The 26,338-nt window shown below is 34.2% G+C and overlaps 1 protein-coding gene across 1 annotated transcript in view; it reads left to right on the plus strand.

Moving 5' to 3' along the window:
- The window catches only part of LOC148829498 (protein kinase C-binding protein NELL2-like), a 145,988-nt gene that overhangs the window by 113,425 nt on the left and 6,225 nt on the right, over positions 1-26,338 (plus strand). The window contains exons 16-19 of the mRNA XM_088922767.1: positions 16,563-16,703; positions 17,958-18,151; positions 19,614-19,790; positions 24,758-24,982. Of these exons, the coding sequence (XP_088778893.1) occupies positions 16,563-16,703; positions 17,958-18,151; positions 19,614-19,790; positions 24,758-24,982 (737 nt within the window). The remainder of the gene's footprint in view (positions 1-16,562; positions 16,704-17,957; positions 18,152-19,613; positions 19,791-24,757; positions 24,983-26,338) is intronic.

Genomic DNA, 26,338 nt, shown 5'->3' on the forward strand with positions numbered 1-26,338 from the left:
CATATGTAGTAGCTGCAGATGATGAATCATTATCAGAGCAGTATTGCCTATAGCTAAAATTTAGACCCTTCGTTGCAGACCTGCAGAGAATTAGCTTTGCCTTGTCTTTGTCTTATAGAGATTCTTTCCTTATTTGCATTTAGACCTTGACAGCAGTGAATATTTTTTTTTACTTTAGATCTGTTCTACTTTGAATGATGACTCTGTATGTTTTGTTCTTAAATATTCTTAGAAAAACATTAGGTGTCTTTTAATATAATGGCCTCAACGTTTTTGTAGACTAGGCCATCTTCCGAGGTTTGTTTAGTACAGGATGAGAGCTGGCTTACCACTTAAATTTGCAAAAAAAATATTAACAATTCTCCCCAACAACTTACTTCAGATAAAAGAAGGCTAAACAAACAGGAATACAGTTAAAACTTACTCAAGCAGTTTAAGAAAGAGTGGGTGTATTTAAAAGATACTGTACATTGGTTACATGAGAGACTCAATACTGTAAATTCTACCACTTGGGATCTCTGTTAAGGGGTCAGCTTCTATGAAAGTGTCAAAGTGTGAAAAAAATGGTCAAAAACATTATAGGGCGGCCTGTGGTGTTCAAAAAGGGCCCTAATCAACAAGAGCTGTTCACAAGCCCACTAAAGGCTATTTTGAGCATATTACAGAGTCACAGAGCCTCTACTTCAGTGGTTCCCAATCCTGGTCCTGGTGACACACACACATTGTTGATTTTCGTTTCAGCCAGAGCCAAGCAGTTAATAATAATAATAATTCCTTACATTTATATAGCACTTTTCTGGACAGTCCAATCAAAGTGCTTTACAGGTAACGGGGACTCCCCTCCACCACCACCACCACCAATGTGCAGCACCCACCTGGGTGATGTTAAACAAACAAACCCTTAAGCAACTGTGCAAGTAATGCTTCAATTATCTAATTAATGTGAGATGGAATAAAAACCACCAAGTGTGTGGGATTGACACCACTGCTCTACTCCCTTTGAATTTCATACAGTGTGTAAAAACTAAGCTGTAAAATCTTGGAGTGAGACCTTTATGTTTTAGTCTAAATTTAAAGTGTAGATTTTAAATAACAAATTGAAACTGGCAATTTTTTATTATATTTCCACCAAATTTGGAATTGCATAAAAATGACTCCCTCCAATCAACTGCTTGGGAGAGAATGAAATACATTGGTAGCAAGCCTACCTGCAGAGCCATAGCAGTTGCTTTGCAGACTCCAGTGGGGAGGCAGCACCAACAGGAGTGGAGCCCAGAGGAGACACTGTTTTACAAACACGAAAGAGACATGACTTACCAATTCCAACCCTATCCTGATAGTGCCCTGCCAATTGTATGCAGCATCTTGGGGAAATCATAGTTGGCTAATGACATGACTGACTGGCACAGTACCCTTTAAGCCTTTGAGGCCAACTAATACTTTCCAAACCCCACTAACAAAACCGATACAAATCCAGTACATTTATATAAACAGAAAATGACTATTAACACACCTACTGTAGGTAGCTGTGTCCCTGTTTAGAATTGCAAGGTTTAAAGCCCCCTGTCCAGAGATGCAGCAAGTCAAAAACAGAATGGAAGTGAGTTAGCTCACACAGGCACAATAAACATGCAATCTGGTATGGATCCAAAATCAAACAAACAACATTTCATTTCTCATGATATAGTCATAGTGTCATAATCATTTGCTCCAAAACATCTCGGCAGCACATCACTGTTAATCTAAAAAATGAGTCCTCTCAGAATAGACTTCTAAGGCACAAAAGATACGTACTATTTGCACAAGAAGGAGAGGTACTTGTACTGATGCTTTATAATAAATCACTAATGCATTGTCCATGGACACACTGGATTAAAACATTAGTCATAGCTCGGAAGTTCACTCACTTAAAAATGATCTTAGAATCCTTGAAGAATCTGATATATACTGTAGATCAAGAGACAAATGCATATTATTGAAGATATTACTTCAGACCACAAAATAGTCATTCAGACTACAAAACAGTAAAAAAAATTATTTAAGGTAGACAAAAGTAGGGACAAGTAACTCTACACAAATTATGTTAAGGTCCTTATATTACTTGAAAACAATTTAAAGTGGCTATTTGCAAAAGATGAATTGGTATAGAAAAACCGTTTTATGAATAATCATGTTTTACAGTAAGAACTATTTTTTGTTCCATAACTGAATTTGTTTTATACACATTTTAAATTCTTATAATTTGAGCATCTCATAAAAAGGTTAATGTCAAGCTTAACAAATAAGATCATACGCATTCTGCAGCAGCTACAGTATAGTGATCACTGCCTGGTTTAATATTTATACTAAGATGATTATTACGCTAAGATGATTAGTACTGTATAATTGGATTGTAACGCATTAAATTAATAATCTTACATTTGGGATACATGTTGTATAATAGGGAAGATTTACAATGCCTCTATAATTCATTCTTGTGATAACCTGTTTTTCACGTTCATTTCCTCCTTCTAGTCAATTTTGAAATATCTGTACTTTTTCACTAGCATTATTTATAAACATTTCTTATTAACATGGATTAGTGTATCCAGTTTTGAATTATAAGATCTAAAATAATTAATGGCTAGATTCCTTGTGGAGCAGTTGTTAAATAAAGCCTAACACAATTACAGAAGTGTGTAAAAATACAGAACATGAAACATATCCTTTTCCAGAGACTTGTGTGTGTGCTTTGGCTTGTTATATTGTTTTTTATTTAAAAATACATCAAAACATTATGCATGGTGATCAACAAAGACAATGCAAGATTGCCTTGAGCCTTCAGCTAAATTTGGGATTAAAGAAATTCTTGAGCTGTAAATATCCCTCCCCTCCAAAAAAAATGAATGGTAGCCAAAATTTAAGTAAAAGACTGTGTCACCTGTGATGGGTAGGGGAACTAATTAAGAGAAAGTAAACTGAAAGGTTTAATACATTTGATTAACTAAAAGGTTAGTTATTAATTGACTAATAGGTATGTTCTGTACACTTTATTAGATTTAAATTATTAAATTTAGTTTATGACTTATTTTAGTTTTTTTACATGTAAGAGGAATTGAAGATTTTTTGCTTGCATTACACTATGCAGGTCAGGTTCAGGAAGGGCTGATGACTGAACACAGAAAAGCTTTCACATTTCACCACTCCCACTCTTAGTTGGTAGGAGAGTAATAGCTGCAACAGACCCTGCATGCTTTTTAGTGGTAACCTCTGGGAATTCCCAGTGATGTGTGGCAGGCAGCTGGTGACAGTTGAAAACGTACAAAATGAAGCCTCTAAATAGTGCACATTGTGCATTGGGGCTGGAGCAAAAGCAGATGGTTCTCAAACCTTCAAGGAAATGAAGTCATCTGCATTACAGACAGGGTCGTTACTGCCAAAATGATATCAGAAGAAAATGTGACCTTCCACAATGTCAGCTACTAAACTCATACAGTATATTGTTTAAGTAACACAACTATGATGGACAACCATTTGTTCCACTTTAAGGTAAGGTAAAGGATATTTAAATTGCTAATGAAGAATTTAAAAGGTAACACTTATTTTTTTTATCATATATCCCAAATATATGCCTGTTTAATTGCCTGTTTCATCATATTTTCATTTCTTTCTTGTTTTTCTTTCTCACAGGTGAAAGACTTTAGTCTTTTCTAAGCCCTTGTGCTCTCTTTTCTGTTCTCCCTGTTTATGCCTTAGGCATCCATATGGTGGTCATCAACAGAGCTGCGGCGCCTACTATAACAATGTTTCTCACCCTTTGGGGACCAGATTTTGAGCATCAGCACAGCAAGCTGTTTAGAAAACTTTCATAACAAAAATAGGAATTTTAATGTATGGAAACTTTTGTTTTATCTTAGATGAAGGGACTTTTGCTATAAAGTACATGATTTAACTTTGAATCTAAATCAGTCAGCAGCTAATTGCTTCAGGCTGTTGTTTTCCAGCTATGAATATAGCCGGGAAAAGAGAAGTAAAAAAAGAGACATATTTCAGGCAATAAAATAACATAATAACATAATAAAAACACACAAGACTCAAAATCGTCTATAGGTCTATATTTTCATTTGTTGTAAGGTCATACAGTTAGCTTTAAATTCATTGATGAGTAATCCAATTTGTACAGAGTAATGAAATCTCAGAGAAATTAAAAAAACAATTCCTTATAGTCATAATCTCAATTGGTGAATTTCAAACACTATGCTTATAGTTTTCATTTCTAAATTCCGGTTTAGTTTCTGAATTCAACAACATATCAGCATGAACAGTACATGAATTGTAAGAAACTGAAAAAACTTAGCTAGGGAGACAATCACTGTTTTATCATTAAATTTTGTTCTTGGTTTTGAGACTATACTCGTTTTTAGAAACTTTGATAAATCATGAAAGTTATTTTAATACCAGTAAAGGCAATGCTCAGTTCCTTACTGTTGGATATTATTTGGGACTGAAAAGATTATAAGGGACAGCCATGGTCTATCAATAACAATTTTTTTCTAATAATGGGTATGGATTCACCAAGGTCATTTAAACACATAGCTAGAAAAAGCAAGACAAATATAATGTTAGTCCCTCTAAACTAATTATCACTGATATACTGGAACAACACATTTTATCAGTAGCCTGCAGCAAGTGCTGATGCATGGATCTTTTTAAACTGGAGGTGACACTATGGTCACAGAGGCTGTTCAATTCAAACGGTGAGGTTTCTAAGTCACACAAAGCAGCAAATGTATCACAACAGGCCTGCTGCTTTATAATGGCAAGAATAATTATGAACTGTCAAGAAAACAAGCTTTTTTACGTTTAAGGGCTGCAGAGCCAAATGTTGAGTACAGTGACAGGTGGTATTAAGAACTATCTCACAGATTGAATGACTGTGAGACCCTTGGGGATAACCAGGTGTGTTTGTCATATGAAAATATGAAAGGCAGTATTTTGAGTTATATTATTGTTTTAAATTATATTCTTAGTTTTTTTCTGTATTAGTGAAGGTAAATTGGAGTTGTGATAATGAAATAATCACAGAGATCAGAGTTTGTTTTACTGGGTTGTATAATTGTTTCATAGCTAAAACAAATACTGTATATTTACTATGAAACAATCATATTCTAAAATTTAAAAGCTTCAGAGGTACTTCTTTGAAACTTTTGAGAACCTCAAAATTATAGAATAAATACTATCTAGTCACATTAAACATGTAAAAGATTAGTCTTTAATTTAATTTAAATGAAAATTAAATTTACCAGATATCAACATCCATCCAACATCCAAAAAATGATATTTAATAAAACAGTTCAGGTGGGTAGCTGCATAAGCATGCGTAGGCTGCAAAGGAACAGCTAATAGGTTTATTCCATGCTGAAAAGAGAAGAAAGAAAACACAATCATTGTTCATTTAATAAAACAGTTTGTTATTATCATGGTATTTTAAGCAAAATAATTGACTTGACTATTCCAGAATGTGGAGCTGAAAAGTTGTGTTTATTTTCTGCTCTTTTCAGCATGGAATAAACCTTTATTTATTCCTATTGTATATTTTAGACACTCCAGTGTAGCTTTAACCTACTTCTTTGGGTCATTGTCCAGCTGAAAGGTGAATTTTTGTGCCACTGAAAGGTGATGTTTAAGGTTTGAAGCAAGTTTTTCTAAGAATTGCCAGAACTTTGCTCCATCTATGATGCCATCAATCTTGACTAGCTTCCCAGTCCCTTTTAATAAGAAGCAGAATTATAATTATAATATAATGTTACCACCACCATCATTATAATGATGATGTCTGAATAATGGAATATGTTGGATTGGTGTCAGAAGTAATATTGTGAATTTAGAACAAAAATGTATCATTGTGTCTCCCCCTAAAAACTTTTAACACTTAAGTTGTCACCTGCAGAATCACTTAAGATCTCTGTTACAAACCCCATGTAGGATTTGACATGGTTTTTAATACCATTTATAGATTATCCAGGACATTGTTGCCCGATGCACATTTTCTCTCATCTCAACAAATAAATTGTGTAGTTTTTTCAAAGTCATGTAGGTGTTCTCCATATATACGTTAAACATCATTCTCAAGAGATTAAATAGTAGAGCATCCAAAGTATATTTTAAAAATCCAAGTTAACTTACTATAGTTATGTTTCATTTATGAAGAAGGACCTCTATGAAACAACTTTTATTGTATCACGCATCTCTTTTGCATACAACTTTCTAACATTGAGAAGCAATACATCTTTAAAAGTTGTCCACCTAAATAAATGTCATATTTTAGCATTGCAATAATGACTAAGCTAGTGACAAAGCCTATTTCTTCTGCACTCCCAGTGTATCTCTGTCTTGGCCATTTTGTATAGAACGAGTTGAACTGGAATTATTTTTCAGTATACATAATTCATGTTTAAATGATAAAGTTCCTATTATCATGATTCAAGTGGATAGGTAGAGTATGTAGTGTAGTTCCTACTAAAGTTAGAAGTTGGAATATGCAACTTCATTTGACTTGTTTTCCATTTTGCCTCAAGACAGCAATAAAATAATGTAATGAATATTAATGAGCTCTCCTTTCATTACAATAAGGCAGAATGACAGTTCTGTCTCCAGTAGCATTGTGATTGGACAAACGCTAATTAATATTCATATCTATAATTTACCATGACTGTGTGTTTTTGACATACAACTTAACCTGTAAGTGTGTTTCTTTGGATAAAGTAAAGTAAATATGTCCCAGGATTGTATTTGGCTCCATGATTCATATTTCAGACAGAGTGTCTGATACATGAGCACAGTCCTATTGTTATAGACATGGGATTGTTTGCTGAGTCATGAAAGTAATTCATCATGTTTAATTAGCTGTACTTAATTATCATCCTTGCTTGCTTGATTTTCCATTTGTAGCACTAGCAGGGGTTTTATAATTACCATTAATTGAGTCCCAGAAATGGACATGGGTTCCTTCCTCAAAAAAGTAACTGTCTATAGAGTCATTGCAGTGATTGAGAAATCTCATTCTTGCCTTCAATCACAGTCCCTAGGCTGTATATTTTACAGGTGGAATGCCTTCTTCTGCTGAGTTGCACATCTGCTGATTAATGTTTCTTGGGTAATAGTGTGGTAAAAAATATCATTGAGTATTGTCTAATGGGTGGTGTCAGCTGTTGAATTAAAAAAAAATCTTATTAGGCATTAATTTTCCTTTATATTTGTAAAAGAAATACTGCAAAACTTTAAACATGTTTAATCCGTTATTTGACATACTGTACACAGCTTAGAATTGAGGGTTTTACAGAACACAGTAAATAAGTACATTTGCTGGGATAGATATTGTTATGCTCACCACTCTGTTATGCAGCAAGGTGTGTTGCAGTTGCATTTGCCGGTGGCCACACCTCCACTCTGCCCTGATCACCATTGAAACAGCTTAAACAGAGTACCTGGCTACTATGAAAACTCTTGCAGCGGCAGCTGCTCTGAGAATATTTAAACCCTGATCAGTCTCTCCTCGGCAGTCCAACATTGACGTTCAATACTTCACTCCTGAGCCAACTTCCGCTGTCCCAGCGGAGCCCTTCCTGTTCCTGTTTTTCAGTTCTCTTGGGCTCTGTCTGGGAGCTTTGCCTGCAGCTGTGCTGTCCAGGGCTTTACCAGGCTGCTGAGCATGGATTGGATGACAGGACTCCGCTGTGGACACACACCTCATCAGACAATAACCCTTGGCCCAGTCTGTGGCACATCTCCCTAGCCTGCCCTAACAGTGGGAGTAGACTCCTCTAAGAGCTTGCAACCTGTGGATGATCGATGCGACTGGGATTATTCTGCCCAGCTTCAATGCTAGACCCCTCAGCCCTGCACTGCACCATGGAACCAAGTACAGCTCCAGACCCTTGTGGCTCCTTATTTCCTGCTCCTGCTTCTCCACTACTCCTTTCCTGTGTTACAGTCTCTCTGTCTGCATGCATCCTGGGCAATCCCCAGGGCAAAGTCATGGTGGACTGTTCTTCATCTTGAGGCTGCCCCCACTCCCAGAGCCCAGCTGCATTTTCCTGGGCAGTCTCTCTTCAGGCTGGCTATGTGATAATCTTGCGACTGAGATGCAGTGAGCTGGCCATTGGGTCTGTTACATCATTTGGTGTCCACCCCGGTGTCCTGGGTGGTGGCGCTTGGTCATAATAGATCTTACATGTGGTATATTTTACTGTTTCAAAACTATCCCATTTGCTCCTCTCTTGGCAAGATTTCCTCTGTGCACCAATTCTGAGTGATCTTACTAAGATGTGCTGTCAATAATATAGACTTAACTTAGGAAGGTGGTATATCTAAAAGGGATTTTAGTGATAGAGAGATTGTACCTGAATAATACAATTTGAAATCTGTCTTTTTATAAAACGTCTGGAAGTGAGACATTAGCTCAGTATGCGTGTCCTCAAATGTATTTTTTGTTTCCTTAGAAAATATCCTTCTTACTAAACCTAATTTCAGCCTTCACAAATTGGTTTTAGATTCAAATCAATTCTAAGTCAAATAAAAAAAAACATCTTCTTTTCCGCTGACAATTTCTACTTTTTTTCTTATAAAACGTTTTGTAAGTTTGAAGCTCATTGAACTGTTAAAGCATGCTTCCATGACCGTCATGTTCTTGAATTCAAGGAGAGATCTGTACTCCATTTAGTTTTTTTCTTTAGTTCTTATTTATTTCAATATATATGAATACATGTTGAATTTACATATTCACAGAAGATATAATGAAGAATCAGCTACATGAGGTTAAGAAGTTACATTTTTGGCATGTGTTCAGTTCTGTATTTTTACAAGGTTGCCTTTTCTATCTTTATGGGGAATAGTACCATTTTCACCTCTCTTAACCCAGTGAAATTCTATTCCTACATATTAGAATTATGGCTATACCTTTATTTATAGTTCTGGTGACATCTGCTAGCACTCTTTTAGATGTTTTAGATGAGAAAAATTAGTCTCTATAGGATAATTTTCTACCAGTTTGTAACTAGAGCTAAGGGTGGCAATAGCAAAGTGTGTCTCTTTCAAAGTTTTTAGTAATTTCCCTCACTGTCATGCAGAAAATATACCTCAAAATCAAAGTATCAGCTATAGTTTGGTGATGCCATTTTTAAAATATGTGATGATACAGAACTATCATTGCACATACCATGACTCTTATTCTTGGACTTTTAATTTTATTTTATTTAAAATGTTTCTTGAAGCAGAATACTCAGACTTTTGTTATTCTTTCTTTTTTACATACCTAGTATGTAGTGGAATGTTGAGTGGTGACAAATGTAGTTATATTTTTTTTTCTTTGTTGAAACAATTATTAGTTTACCCTGAAACCTTTCCTAGAAGACAGTAACTGAAAAATAATTCTAACTATAATAAGCAAGTACTGATGCAGATATGCATCAGAATGAAGGGAAAGAAAGCCGCGGAGAGTGATTTTGAAACTGCGTTTTGAATAGTCTTTAGAAAGAAGAGAGCATATCATTTTAAGGGGAAAAAGAGGAAGCAGTTAGATTAGGGCCTTGGTCTTTAAATCAAGAGTATACTTGAAAATATCTGAAGTAAGGAAAGTCTTTCGACAGCACTGCAGAACAAAAAAGAACTTTCATTAATTTTTTACTGGACAACCCAAAGTCACATATAAATTAATGTAAATTAGAGCTTGAAATATTTCTGAAGATATTTCAGATTTAACAAGGGGTGTCTTGGGTAAACCTCTGAGATCTTTGGTCTGTCGATGAAGGCACAGTATGTGCACTCTAGGCCACTTTCATACATTAATTACTCTCCTTCCTCCCTCCTATAATCCTTACCAGTTGTGAATGTAATTATAAGATAGTGAAATATTGCAGACTGGCTTCTCTTGCCTTTTTAATGTAGATGCATGGGCTTTACATAAATGTCTTGGTCTTTTCTTTTAAAAATTAGAGGCAAAATAATGAGTTCAATCAGCTGTTTGACACTGCTTAAAGTCAGTGTTCACAAGGCAGAAAAAAAAGATTGTATCTTGTTAGGGATCCCTATCTGTCCTTCTATTCCTCAGAGCAGCCTTCCAAAGAATTACTAAGGATACTTTGAGACAAAGCTTCAGAAACAGAATTTTTGGCTGGTAGGGAACAAGCAGATTGTCTCAGTGTATGACCTTTGAAGATGGGGATTGTCAGCATGACAGAGTGCTATATTTATGACACAACAAAGACATTTAGAGCATCAAAGGGGATAGAGAATTGCTGAAAGCTCATAGACAGAGGAGTTGCAAGTATGAATTTTTCAATTAGCATAGAAATGTATGGGCCCGAGGATGCTGAGATGCTAGTTTTCTGTGTGGCATTTTGAAAGGTGACTATACTTCACTTTTGTACAAAAATCTGCTGTAGTCATTTATAAAGTTCAAAAACATAAGTAATATTACAAATGAAAGGAGGCCATTCTGCCCATCTAGCCTGTTTGGTAATTGTAGTAGGTGATTGATCCAAGGATCTCATTCGGTCATTTTTTGAAAGAAGCCAGGGTACCAGCTTCAACAAACAACCCTTTAGGTAAACTGTTTCAGTTGTAGATGCATTTTCACATAAAGTAGTTTCCACTTGTGTGCCCTAGTTTGTGTTTCACTGTTCAGTCTGAAGAAGTCTGAGGATAGTCTTTATCAGTGCCTTTGATGATATTGAATACTTGTATCAGGTTCCCTCGTATCTCCTCTGTTCAAGCTTAAAAGGTTCCGTTTCTTCAACCTGTTAAGGGTAGAACATTCCCTTAAGCCCCAGAATGTTCCAGAGCACCAATATCATTTTTTCATCTGTGTATTGTGATGATCAAAATTGTACACATTTTTCTAGATGAGAACAATGTAAAAGTGATCAGACACTCTGGGAATCTGAAAAGATGGTGTTGGGGAATGTGAATTTCGACTTTACTGCTAATAAATTTCAGTGTTCTGAATGATATCTGCAAAATACCCCTGTGGGCCTAAGGCTAACACATAGAATGCAGAACTATTAGTCCATTTTACAACAAAAATAAAAGAGGAACTGTACTGTAGAGTAAACAATTAAACAATAAGCAATAGATTTTTAATTGAGTGGTTTTAGAGTGTTCATTGTTTCTCTATGTATATATAGATTCCATATTTGTGTTAGTTTACCTTCATATTGTTGTGATAATAACAACAAATAGGATGGGGGGATGAAGGAGGCCATGTGTACAAAACGTTACTATGAAATTTAACCAAACACAATTTCATTAATTTTATTGTTTTCTATCTTTGTCCTGGGTAACCTATATCAATCATTAATTTCCCATTGGAGTATAACACAGGAAGTATATGCATTTATTATACAAGATGAGAAAATATAATTTTCAGTATGAAAAACATCAGTTCAAAGCCAGCTCTTTGGAATATTAAAAATGAACACAGAGCAGTGAGATTTCACCTCTGGCATATGAACAGGCTTATTATCAGTAGGTAATAAAGTTTTTTTTTATTTCAGTGTCCATTTCCTTTGTATTTTTAAAGCAATTAGATATAACTGTTTAATTAAATATAACAGATTTTGAAATTGAACACTCATTTCCTGAGCCATCTTGGTGCCATGGTATTTTGAAGACTTTACTATCTTTACATTAGAATAAAAAATAAACCTCTGCATAGTATAATGGCAAGACTTTGTACGAAAGTTTGGAATTCCCTATCTGCAATATACAGTTGCAACTGTGACCTTTGAAGATCTTGCCTGATTTTTGTAAACTTCAATTCTCTGTGTTTGAGCCTCGGTTCAAACAGAAATATTTCCTTATACAAATATTTTCATACAAATCAGTGAAGGACTCAAGCATAAATCAGATCGTGTCCTTTCTAATTTTTTTGCTTGTTAAAGCTACATGTAAAGGTTTATAAACAGAGAATCCCAAGATTTCTGTTTGCTGAATTATACAGTATGTACAATATTGACTTTACCTTTAAATTACTGTAAGGAGAAGCAGTATGAAGATAAAGCAAGGGGAATGAGACAAATGATGTGTCATGGTTTATGTATACACATTGTGATCTTAGAGCAGGAAAAACATCACATTATAGGATCTTTATGACCTGAGTGATGTATACAGTGTTGAGATAACAAAGTACAAGAGCTGGAGCCATTCCCTTGTGTCAAGTGGACCAGGTGCATCCTCTGCATGTAATGGCTTAGTCATCCTGGGGACTGAACTTGTCAGCCCTCAGGACACCAAAGTGATTGACGAGTCCACTATGGTTTTATTTCATTTCTGATTTTCCATTACATCCTGAATAAAAATGGATATAATATTGGTTGAGTTAAATTGGAATAATGGAGCTTAGGGGGCAAGTATCCATTTGCAAAAATGCGTTCTAAATAAGAATTTGTCTTCTGCTGCTGAAAAAAGCACATAGAAAATAGAACATAATTTTACAAAGCATAAATAATATGTTGAGTAAATACAGTATATTAAACATCTTTAAAATGTCTTTATACAGTATTATTAAGAATTGTCCATGCCACATGATCTCAGGGTGTTTCACAATAAAACAAAACAAAAGCAAAAAAAAACATTAGAAACACATGAATACACAATTTAGTACCATAAATTAAGTAATATTTACATAAAAAGGAAAGGTTTTAGAAAAGGATTTGAAAATGCTGACTAACTTGGAAAATATGTTAATATGTGCTGTGAGATCACTCTACAATCTCAGAGCAAAAAAAAGAAAGGACAGTCTCCTGAGATTTAGAGCCTATTCCATAGAGTGCAAAGGATATGTAGGCGTACAGAGAGACAAAAGTTCACTGATGTAATCAAGAGCCAAACCATTTAAGCCCTTAAAGGTGAGCAACAATATTTTGAATTTTCTTCTGCAATCTACAAGGAGCCAGTGCAAGGAAGCTAAAATAGAACAGATACACTCATTTACTGTATTTAAATTTTAGCTAAGATCTGAGAAGCTGGGTTGTGAACATGTTAGTGTTTAGCGTTCTCCATGTTAAAAAAGGGTTGTTATTTAAATTTCTCTCTATTTTTGGCTTGATTGTAGGTAGAATGTGGTATACAAAAGATGCAACATACTGTAGTTTTCAGTAAACTGTATTTTAAACATTGTGAATAATGTGAGATGATTGTTCTGGTAATTATCAACACTAGTAGCACTTTAAACGACATTAGTTTCAGATGTGTTCTGCATTCAGCCCTGATTGAACCAGACCCCTTTGTACCCTTTGTCTCATACTGTAACATTAAGAAGTGTTCACCCTCTTTCAGTGATGTCCATGGAGCATAGAAGAATGCAGGTAATATTTCTTATTAAAACGTTTAACTGACTAGAAATGTCTTTCTGAAAAAAAACATTATTTTCCACTGAAGACTAAGCTACTTTTTAGTTTCAAACCCAGGAGACATATAGAATTGCAAGTGAAAAACTAGAAGAACTACAAGACTAGAAACTAATAAATGCTAGTACCAGAATAACTGAAATCATATAAACGTTTTTGGTTGTCTTTGTGGTTTCTTCTCAAATTTGTGTTCTTAGATGTTTTAGCAGATGAATTTTTAGGTACTAAGGCTCTCTTCATACAGAAATGCTGGCACAGAATCGTGTCAGATATTTTTTTTAATTCTTAAAAATAACGTTCATACAGCACATTTATCCCATTATGGAGCTGTCATAATTCTTTCACACAGACAGAGGTAGCCTATCATAAAAGATTCTGCCAATCAACAGGCAATGCGTGCAAGAAAATGGAACCATCCTTGACTAAAGAACCAGGTGTTGCAGCATTTTAGTATTTTTATTTTCAATATATATTTCAAAAATATAATCAGTGTCAGATTGCAGGGAGATCGGGAAGGATGTAGATCTTGCATTTTATAGTAAAAAAGACTGTTTATGATGCTGAGTAAATCAAGAAAATTAACACTCATGTGAAGTACTCTCACATATTTCCTCTGTACTTCCTCGCAACCTCTCCTGTAAAGTCACATACAGATGTTACTGAACAAATTACATTTACTGTTCTGCTTTAGAATCCGAATATCCATTTACACGCTACTGTGATTAGTTAGTGTATCTCTGAACCACCTCACGAGGTGGTTTTGAACTGTGAAAAAATGTGACAGCTGTGTATTTATTTACGTATATGCAATTTACATGGTACACTATGCTGCCTAAGAGGTTACTTGTAAGTGTTGTGTAAGAACCTAGGAATATTAAATAACTCAGATTCACAAATTCCTTTTACATGTAAATGATGCAGTACAGTTTGAACTTACAGTATCATGAAATAAATTAAAAATGTGAAAATATGTAGTAACGTCCTTTTCTTTCTTTGCAGATGCTTGAAGCAAACATAGATTAGGGTCTGAGTCTGTAGGTCATTTTTCACTAATCGCCAGGAAATTTGATTTTTTTATTTTTATGGGCCAAATGGATGAAATGATTATGCTTCATTAGATGATTGATCCTAATCCTATTACTGTACAACCATTCAAAAATATGTTTTCTGCTTAGAGGAGATATTATGCAGCAGAAGGAAAAGGTCAGTCACTACACAGGCCCATTTTCATAATGAGGTTTTTGATTGTGCAGCCTGTCAGAATCATGGAGAATCCTTCATTGCTGGAAGCTTTTAATCATTGTAAAACCAAAGTACTTGATTCATTCATTCTCAGTAATCATGGTCTAAGCTTCTTTCATCAGGTCTCGTGGATGGAGAAAACATAAAATATTATTTAACACATTTGCAGTGTTCACAAAACCCATTCCTTGGTGAGAATGTGGAAAAGGTGTAGTCAATGCTAGGCATAAAAAGCAACAGTGTAGCTGGTGTGATGGGTCATCCCGAAATCGTCCATTTCTAAAATGTTGCAATAAATTGTAATTTGTTGTTTAGTAAGTTGATTTGTTCAGTTAGGTGAGGAGTAACAAACTTTAAGACTTGCAGGGTGGATTAATATTATAAAATGTCATAGATACTGGTCTGAAATATTCTGATAGCAGAAACAGTTCATTGGTGAGGCGTGAATTCAAGGCAGAAGCTAAAAATAGAATTGCCGTCAACTTTACATTTTTCTTTTTTTCCACCGTTTCGAAGCCACTGCACGAAGGATGTGTATGTAGCTCACACACCTCTGTCAAGTTCTATAAAAAAGGCCAATGGTAAATTGACATGACTAATAGAGTAAAACAAAGTTTGAATGTTCCAGTGACATTATTATCATTCATTTTTTAGTTGTTATAAATAAAAATTGTTGTTCGTAACAAAGAGCTACAGTGTAATTTCAAAATCTTGAATAATTCCATTCCATTTTAATTTTAAAGGACGATGCCTACAATATCACAGCATTGCACAAACTTAATGATACTTTTTGTATTTCTTGTAAGGAACCTTTGCATCAAGAAAATGCATTTAGTGAGTCCTGTGTTGTCACTGCTTGAATGGTAACAATTTTGCTCTTGGTGTTTACAGTACATCCATTTGGTTTTATGGTGTCCAAAAATGAACTTTCTTAAAGTAAAAGGTATAAAGAATTTTATAAACGTAGGCATATTTTGTTCTCCTGTTTAAATTATTATAGCTTCTCTGGAGGTTTTTCTCAAGATTATATTCTATACATAATCAAACAACTTTGGGATTAATAATGCTTTGGTAACAGTGATTAAAAGTATGTAATTTAGATATTGTTATCCAACAAATAGTTCCCTGAGGATATTATTTTAGGTTAGAGTAGAGTTTATTGTCATATGCACAATTGGAATGAAATGCTTATTTGCATTTATATAATATACAGATCTGTAATACTAACGGATTTAATAATAATTTAGAAGCCGTAATGGAAAATAGGTGCAGGCAGTTTTATCATTTTAGAGCGTTACTTTAATTTGTAGCCCTAAACATATTTTTATTTCCAACTTTTATACATCACAGTAGATATCTGAGGGGTCCCAGATATAAAACAACATAAAATAATTACATGTGATTTCTCACATTAATAAATTGAGACAGTAATGTGTCTACCAGCTAAATGTTTAGACCTATTTGTTCATTTTCTCGGTGTTGTTTGTTTAGACACCTTTATGCCTTCTTTGCTTATGAAGCTGTAATTGTTACTTATAGATAAAACATTAACACAGAAAGATGATGTAATTAGTTTAATCATTTAACAATTTTTTGTAATTGTGATGTTCAATGTATTTATAACTCCTCTGTGGGATGTAATCTTTATGCACTTTATTGATGCTTAGTTACTATAGAAGAAATTTTGTCATTGCAGAAAATGCTCCAACATTTACTTTCCAAATAGAGGGGGGAAGATTAGTTCCTTCACTAACATGTAAATATCTGGGACAGTTTCTCTTTTCCAAATGTTCAGTATCTGTTTAACAATTGTTATTTCCTTTGCAGTTTTTTAAGGTACCTTTTTTGTGATGCTGCTGATTTGTTTTACCAAAAGATCCACTGGGCAGCTTTTAATTTTGTTCTCCTTTTTTTACTTCTTTTGGCTGATAAAAGACATTGATGAATGTGCAGATGGCTTTGTGGAGTGTGACAGCCGAGCTAATTGCATCAACCTTCCTGGGTGGTACCACTGTGAGTGCAGGGATGGATACCATGATAATGGGATGTTTTTGGCCAATGGGGAGTCATGTGAAGGTTGGTTTGCTGCCTTTTTTTTTATAAACAACCATTGCTCCAGCTGGATCTCAGAGTAATCAATATTGTTAGCTGCATTCAACCTAGAAGTGCTGAGGAAAACCACTGCAGGAGGCACAGAGGAGTAGACGGGTGCAAAGGTTTTGGACATGTTATTTTGTATTGTGTATTTCTGTCATGTTCCTTAAATGATAAATAAGTGTAGTTATCCTGTTTTTAATTATTTTTCTTAATAGGTTCCTGCTAAACTCACGAATGATGATATTATTTATAAATGTATAAAAGTCAGTAATAAAGATTGTAAACAGGGTAATAGTATAAAGTTATATTCTCATAAAGTCTTCAGTCGGATTGTAAGTGTGATAGCTATCATGCAAACACTTCCATAAAATACACAATTGTGTCTGGGTGTTTCAATTATTCATACATCAAGAGCAAATGCTTTATGGTGAAATTCATAATCCACCATTTATTTGCAGCTTGACTATGCAATGTTGACAGACACCAGTATTCCCACTGGTATTTGACCAAGAGCTTACTTATGCAAATGTAATGCATTCATATATATTTTACTCATTGTTACACACGTTTATAGATGTTCAAAAAAATTTGAAGGGGGATTAGACAGCAAGACACTGAAAAAGGCTGTCAAGTTTCAGAATCAGGCAAGCCTTCAATCTCCCGCTGCACAGAATGTCAATTTCAATCCCACTGCTATCTCCACTATTAAATTAGTTGATTTACTTTGCTTCACCCTTGTCATGGGTGTGAGATCAAGCAACAGTAAAAAGGCATATTCCTGGTTTGAAGAAAGTAGTTGATAGATGTTAAATGCTTCAAAAGCAATGCACATGTCTAGCAGATGGGTGAACATTTTCCTGTTGCATTTTGAAAGAGCAATAATATCAAATGGATGCATTTATTTTTTATATCATGTATATATGTGACACACTCCAAGTGCTTTGAGGAACAGATGTGGCTAGTGGTAGCTTGAATTTTTAGACATGCTATATTTCATTTGCCACATTATACAAATTAAAATCCATCCCAAAAAAAGAGATTTAAAATATAATGTTTGAACTACAAGTTCTTTGTAATCTACTGGGGACACGGGAGAAAGGAAGACATTATTTTCTAACCTCATAATTTTAAAATGTAGGGCAGTTTGCTCTGGACTGTACTGTTTTAGGAAACTGGCATTTTGTTTGTAGTTAAAAATATGTATTTTTCATTTTGAACACTTTTTTTCTACAGACATTGATGAATGTGGAACAGGGAGAAACACGTGTGCCAATGACACAGTTTGCTTTAACTTAGAAGGAGGCTATGACTGCAGGTGTCCTCATGGGAAAAACTGTACAGGGGACTGCATCCATGAAAACAAAGTCAAACATAATGGTCAGATCTGGGTCTTAGAAAATGACCGGTGTTCTGTTTGTTCTTGCCAGGTGAGTAACAACAGAAAAATTGTGGCTGTGTGCTTCTTCTTTTTAATAAAAAAGACAAAATTATGAAAGATAAGTAATGTTCCATATAGAACAGAGACTGGCATCAATATGACGGTTATAAGCTTTCCAAATGGCTTGAGCATTACATCTGATGTAGAACTTCTTTCACAAAATTTTACACTTATTTTAAAAAGTAAATCTTTGCATTTCAGTGCTGCTTGAGCAGATATAATAGCTTGGGACTTATGGAGATTTTTACATTGGTAATGTTTTTTTTTTTTCTGTGGTGCTTCATATGCAGTATAAACTATCTTTACAGTATTTACTGTATATACAGATAGCACTTAGGGAAAGGAAATCACAAGAAGTACTTAAAGGGGCAACTGGAGAAGTAGGTGCCTGACTGTGAATTCATATCTGTTTGGCTATGCACTCAAAATCTGTATGGAGCATTACTACTGTACCCTTGAGCAAGGTACTTTACTCAGATTGCTTCAATAAAATGCAAACCTCTATAAATAGCTACAACTGTAAGTCAGTTTGGCAATAAGCATCAGCCTTCATTAAAGAACATTAATATTGTTATGCAAATTGTATTGATGGACTAGCATGTAATACTAGAACAAATACTCAGTAAGAGGACTTTAGGCACTGTATTTTTGGTACTTTTCTAGAATTCCCTAGAAATTATACTACAACTTTCCCTTATGACTGTTTATAAACTGACACACCTCCCTTCTTCAGTAAAGGTATCAAAAGACTAAAGGTACCAGAAAAAAATAGGACAATGGCAAGCACTTCAGTGCAAAAGTCTTTAAATAAAACATACAGTAACACAGACAAAGAAACATACAAGACTAATATCTTCATTACTTTTAAAATAATAATAAATATAAAAAGAAGATATAAAAATATATTTTTCGACTTATAATATGCTGTGTTTATTGTTAAAATGTACCAGGGGGAATACTTCTAACATTAAAATTATTCAGAAAGAGCAAATATAAATTATTTATACAATTTTGATGGTCTCCAAACATCAGAGTGAACACTGAAGGTTGACAGTGCTATTACAGCTCAGTAAAGTCTATTGGTGCAACCATGAATCTGGTTCCAAAAAGTCAATCTGTTTGAGAATTTGAGACATAAAACAAGAGCAGTACTTCTACAACACTCATAAGTGAGAATGCATTACAACAAAATAAATGGACATGCCAGAGTGATTTATGGGCCGGTGCCTGCTGTGATATAAATATCGTTTCAGTGGTTTATTGAGGCAAGAGAGAAGATCCAGATTTGTTTACAATTTGTAGTCAGGAAACGTATATTTGAGAATTAAATATTTAGAGAATTTGGCATTTGGCTACTGAAAGCTTTATTTATGTGCATATTTATGGTTTTATGGGTTGTTCTTCAGTTGCTGTCTGGTAGGTTAAACCACTTGGCTTTTGTTTCTTTCTAGAGTGGTTTAGTCATGTGCCGGCGGATGGTGTGCGACTGCGAGAATCCAACCGTTGACCTCTTCTGTTGCCCTGAATGTGATCCTCGTCTGAGCAGCCAGTGTCTCCATCAGAATGGAGTCTTGGCCTATGGCAGTGGAGATACTTGGGTGCAAAACTGTCAGCAGTGCCAATGCTTGGTAAGACAAAGGACTTGCAAGTCAGTGGCACAATGGAGCTGACTGTAGATGGGTGTGTTTCAAAGGGATGAAAGTACCTTTGTTTCAACAGAGCAGTATTGTAGTGTACCCAGATCAGAAAAAAATTGCTGGAGTTCCATTTGAAAACGTGAGCAAATGATACAGTTTTCTCTTTATATTAATAACACTATTTTTAAGATTTCAGCTTTCCTGCTGCTTAATCAGCAAGTTATGAGGATTTGCAACGCACAGAACATAGCATAAACTAAATCCAAGTTACCTTTCAAATATTCCTGGCACAATTTCTGATGGCTGTTTTATATCATACAAAGCAATAATTTATTGCCCATCTACAAAGCTTTTCTTGTCTGTTACATTTAAATAATCGGTATCAAACAGCATTTCTACTTATCCTCTGACATTTAACCTGTTTTTCTCAAACAAGATAACAAGATATACTGTAGCTTAGAAATAGCATTGAACTACAGTAGTTCTACCCTATCATACCCCCAAACAGAATCAAAGAATTTAAAAGGCTAAAAAGGGGATTATCCCCAGAAGTCTGTTTGTTCGGCAGCAGTTTTTCTGTGATTTAATTAAATTCACTCAGGATCAATTTTTTTAATAAAATAAAAAAGGCTCAAGGACTTGGATGTGTATTGCATTGCCTTTGTTATAAAGAAAAAGAAGAAAGACTTATTGCACATGTTCTCAATAGAATAAATACAAATGTCCATGTCAGGCTCTCAGAGGTATGCTGGTGCTGTATGTGAAAGAAAGATTTAAAGGCTAATGGTATTTTACTTGGCTCCTTGGAGAAAGGGTAAGAACTAGCATTTCTGAAAGATGTGAAATAATATCTTTACACAAAAATTACTTGCTGGGCAAGATTAAGTTTCTTATATCCTTTTAAATTAAGTAGGAATTGCTACAGTATAGATAATATGTTGTGAAGCGCTGTTAATTTGTGTTGTGGCTAAACGTAAACAGGAAATGTGTTATGCTAATGGGTATGCTTCTTTTGTGCTGTGCTCACTGAAGCTCAGCCCCAGCAATTCTCAATTTGAGACCATCCACCCACCAGGACCAGTAAGCACTGGCAACTGCTCATAACATGAAAAATGTAACATGTGTTTACCGTTTAAAAATGAACTTAAAAATAGACTTAAAGCATAAGAAACAGAACAGAATGTGGAGCCTTGTGATTTGCAACAATTTGCTGTAGAGCAACATTGACTACAATGGGTGTAGCTTAAATGAGGAGCAGCAGACAGCTGTCATATTCTTTGAAAAACACATCTTGAATTTCTTTAAAAGAAGCTTTAAAAATACTTCTAGTGTAGATTAGACTTTTTAATTGTGAATTTACAAACCTGTTTATTAAACAAATGACCAAAATGCAGTCAAACATACTGTTTTTTCAAGTAAAACTACCCAAACAACTTCTGATCTTAATCTGTGTTGAAACAAGCTAGAAATGAGGTTCCATGCAGCAGCCAAGTGTAATTTGTGTTACGTCTAATTACAAAACTCTGGCTAAAAGCATAGCTGTAAAAATAAAGAGCAAGATCTGACAGACAATTCATCAGGTGAATCATATTCATATCAGGATATGAATCTGGATATCTGGATAACCGGATTCAGGTGCTACCTACTGTTTGAACTACTGGAAATCTGAATTTAATCAAACCAAACACCCATGACAAAATATGGAGAAAACAAATTTAGAATGCACAACATGTCACAGGGTAGGCTCCTCGGGTCCAGGGAAAATGTTTGGCATTAAACTAGCTGAAGAGTGAGTAACATGCACTTTGACCTCCTCTACTCCAGATGTAAAGAAAAATGTAAAGGAGATCAGGTAAAAGGTTGTGGAACATTCTCACATTTAGCCACATCTAGTACTTTGGAGAAGGTAAAAGGGAACACTTTAGTGCAGACCAAAGTCAATTAATAATCAAATATAATAATAGACTAAATATCTGCAACTAAATATCAGAGTTTTCTGAAAATTTACAAAGAGGCTTAATGTCATTAATTATCACAAAACAATCATGAACTAAATGGGAATGATATGTTGCTGATCCAAGCATTCAATAATATATTTCCTCAAAAATGAGGAGAAAGTTATATCAGAGTATAGTACAGTGTGCCCCTAAAGTCTAGCTAATGCTAGATGACACTACTAATTCGAACAAAAAATGTGTCTTGATTGTCTTACACATTCTCATTCCTTGTTTTAAAACAAAATGTCTTTTTTAACATGGTTAACCAGGGGCTAGACATGGAATTCGATCATAGTCACTCATGGGCTCAGAGCCACACAGCACCATTAACAGTTGCAGCAAAATTATATACTGCCTAGGTTTCAAGGGGGTGATGTGACTTTAACATGTTCATTGCACTAAGCTCTGTTACACTACATGTACAACAGAGACTAGTGGGAGATCATACAGTTAGTTTGTCAGTTATACAGGCAGATAGTGAAAGCCTAGCAACAGGTCCATTAGGGTGAAAATAATTCACAACTTAAGCAGATCTGATAGCATATTATTAAACTGTTTGAAATAACTAATTCAAAGTTGTTGTTTTTAAGATACCTTGTTAGCAGGTTATCTACAGTGTGTGCTTAAACGTCTGGCACATTACTGTACATTGATGATGCACATGCCATGGTTAATCACTCTGATACCTACATTACCTTATCACATAAACTCTGGAACTTACAGTATATACAGTATATAGCCATTGTTTAATGGTGATATGTACATCACCGTTGTATATGGTAATATTCAAATTAAACAATGGGTAAAAACATTCAGTATTTTGGACCCTAAATTATACAACTAGACTATTATGAAGGAATGAGATGGTGCAGTTAGAGGCAAGAAACAGTTAAAACCTGAACAATCTACTCACAGAAATAAGCTCAAAAAAACAAATGCCAACAATTAAACAGAATCGTCCTTGAGCATGCTTTAGTGCTAGAATTCAACAAAAATATCCTGAAATGTTTATACATGACACTGTGAGAAGGTTAATAAAATTTAAATGTATTATATTCACATCTTTGTAATTCACTTAGAAGCACTTGTTATATTTCTTGTTGGAGAGAAATCGTGACCTACTGTAGTAAGGGTTATGTTTGAAAAGGACTCAGTATAGTGTACAATGAATTAAAGTATCTGTACATTTGCCGGGAGCTTTACTTATCCTAAAGTTATGGTTATTATTTTCTATAGATGTATTAAAAAAGTGTGGAATAAATCAAAAAGATACCTTGAGGTATGAAATTGGACTGTTCCAAGCTACTGTGTAATCACACTAACATTTTACTATATGCAAAAAATTAAAAATAAAAAATAAATTATTAAAAATTAACATCAACATGCAATCAAAAACTTAAGTAAGTTAGAATAGGGTATACAATATAGTGATGATAGCTACCATAATGTTATTTTTTAGAATTTGCAAAACAAATAAGATAAAATACTAATAATTGCATTCAGTCATGGTTATCTATTTTTTTTTGTCAGATATACAGTAGGCTTTCACAGCCAGGGGAATGTTTTTTTCTTATTCTGTATTCTAGAATTCCTCTTAGTATTAATTATAATCATACTAGGTGTTTTCATTAGTGTGTATCTGTCACAGGGCTCATTTGTTATGAACCTTTTACAGTGGCATAACACTCTAGAGTTGGATCAGTGCTACAGACTCTTTTTGTCTTAGCACATTTATTCACTGGCTTCTAAGTGTGCAGCTTTAGAGGCAGGGAAATGTCTGAGAGTTTCTCAAATGAAAGGACAGATCTCACATAATATCCATGTCTGGTAAAAACAATTCTAATAAACCATCTTATTCAAGGTATACAGTATGGATACAGTAAATCAGAATCTCGCTTTTTAATTCAGTGGTGCCAAACATACCAAGCCTAGAAATTCTATAAAAAGTAAACACAACTACACAAATTTATAATAAATTACACATTTAAATGTATCACTACAATTAATATGTAAAGATGATTGACTGGAACCCTGTGAGTCTAACAATGTTGAGACAGTGTTGGTAACTGTATCCTACAGCCACTGTATATTATCATTTCCTTATTAATCCAGTAGTGCCCAAAACCTTGGCACAAGGGCTGAAGTTTTGTTATTATTTCTTATTATGTAAGATATAATTGTTATTATATAAAACAACACTTTACAGTTACAGTTAGTATAACTAGATATAGGACCTCGCTATCAATTCTCAATCAGCATTAGGCCCAATGCTAAAAGATGGCTGCTTCAAGATGTTTCCTAGTTTTGTCTGAAAACAAATCTCTTCAGAAACAATTACTGTAGTAGACAGTTTCATTTTTTTGTCCTGTGGAAGATCGAAATGTTGTCTTTACTGTTGTTCCACAGTCAGTATCATACAGATACCAGTCATACCATAATACAACCCGAGTACATCTTACTTCAGTCTAAATGAAAATAGAATTTTGCTCAAATATATTCCATAATTCACAAATTTCTTAGCAAGCACAATCATACTTTTAAATTATATTTAATTTTTACGATTTGTGTTTGGCAGCTGTGTGTCTTCTCCATGAGACAATACAAGAATAAAAAATATTAACAAATTTAAGGTTATGCTTTACTAATTCAGAAGATTATCAAGTTTTTTAAAGATGATATTACCATCTATAGCTTTATTGATGGACAATTTTGCAGCCGAATGTTTGGAGAAAAAAAGAAATCCAAAACTAGACACTGGAACTGAAAAGAGAATAACTGAAGAAATAAAGATTTAAGGTGTTTATTTTTGGAAAGATTAGTAAGATGAAACAGAAGCACCGAGTGCAATTTTGTCAATTAACCTAGAAATGCATTGCATCATCTGTTCAGAACAAAAAACAGATATTTGACATTCACCTTATTTTCTCTTTTTTATAATGAAATATGCTGTTTCTGTCACAGCAAGGAGAAGTGGACTGCTGGCCACTTTCCTGCCCTGTTATCGAATGCGAATTTACTGTGATTCCTGAAGGAGAGTGCTGCCCACGGTGTGTCACTGACCCCTGCCAGGCAGACACCATACGAAATGACATCACCAAGACTTGCACCGATGAGCACAATATTGTCCGCTTCACTGGGTCTTCATGGATTAAACATGGCACAGAGTGCACACTCTGTCAGTGCAAGGTAAGGAAAAAATCCATATCTTTAACCTGTGCATGCCTGAGGGTACATTATACAGAGGGACATAGAGAGATAACATACCACTAGATTTTTATTTGTTAAGTTGAAATAGAAATTAGCAACTATTTAAAAATTTACCTTTCTATATGGCAAGTAATGATTAAAATGCCCAGTTTGTTTTTTTCTTTTTTTAAATGTTTTTTTCTGTAATTTTTTTCAGCAGACTGGTTTTATAAAAACAATTATTCATAAAAAATGCAATTATTCATAAAAAGGACACTTTCAGTGTACACTAGGCTGAAGACATTAAACTGCATCATGCTGTGATTGTTGATTGCCAATTAATATTCAGTGATATACCGTATTTTTGTAACATATCTTTCAAAGGAAAGCCAAACAAAAATAAATGTAATTTAATAATTTTTTAATTGAAGTAGTATGATTTTTCATATATCTTTATTATTGTATTATTTTGTCTCATTAAGATTTTGTAAAGCCATTACTGCTTCAGTAAATAGCAAAATGTGCTTAGGAAAAATGGCACACAGCGCCACCAATTACACATATAGCCATTTAGAACATGCCTGTGACTCAACAGTGTGTCATGTTTCTTTATTTTTCAAAAAATCTGATGTAGAACTGCATTACTCTTTAAAACTGCCAAATGGCACCTGAATCCTTTAAGTACTGCAACTGTGTGTGCTGAACAAATTGCTACAGCATTAAGTGTTCATTAAACCATTAGTGCTTTCCTGCACTACTCATTCTGCATATACTGTACTAGTAACAAACAATTTTATTAAATATAATGATTACACTGTTGAGACGGGATGTTTTTACCACATTGCTACTACAACTCCAAATAAGATGTCACAATACTGTATACTACTAATATCCCTTTTAATTGCAGACAGTTTGCAAAATGTCTATTGCAAACAGTAGACATAATTATTTGTAATCGTGTACAGTATAAAAAGAAATTAGAAAACAACAATTTATTTTAGATTTTGATTATCTATTTAAATATATTTAATAATATATCGACATAGTTCCTTGAAAAACATATCATATTTAAAAACAAATAAATAGTTAAAAAGAGGGCAGATTAAAATAAAAGTTTTGATTTGTGATTTGTCACATGATGTTAGTTACACTATGTTTAGAACAAGATATTTAAATTGTTAATATTGCAATATGTAGGTTGACGTATAGTCTCAAATCACACAAATATTTGATATAATTGTAATGATTACTTACTAAATAGTGGTATAAGTAATGAATTCAAAGCACAAGAATTATGCGAATACTATAGTGGATGTCCAATATGCATATCAGTGGATAATATTTCACGGAATTCTT

The sequence above is a fragment of the Atractosteus spatula genome, chromosome 8, assembly GCF_055471065.1.
Source record: "Atractosteus spatula isolate fAtrSpa1 chromosome 8, fAtrSpa1.hap1, whole genome shotgun sequence".
NCBI classification, from domain to species: Eukaryota; Metazoa; Chordata; class Actinopteri; order Semionotiformes; family Lepisosteidae; genus Atractosteus; species Atractosteus spatula.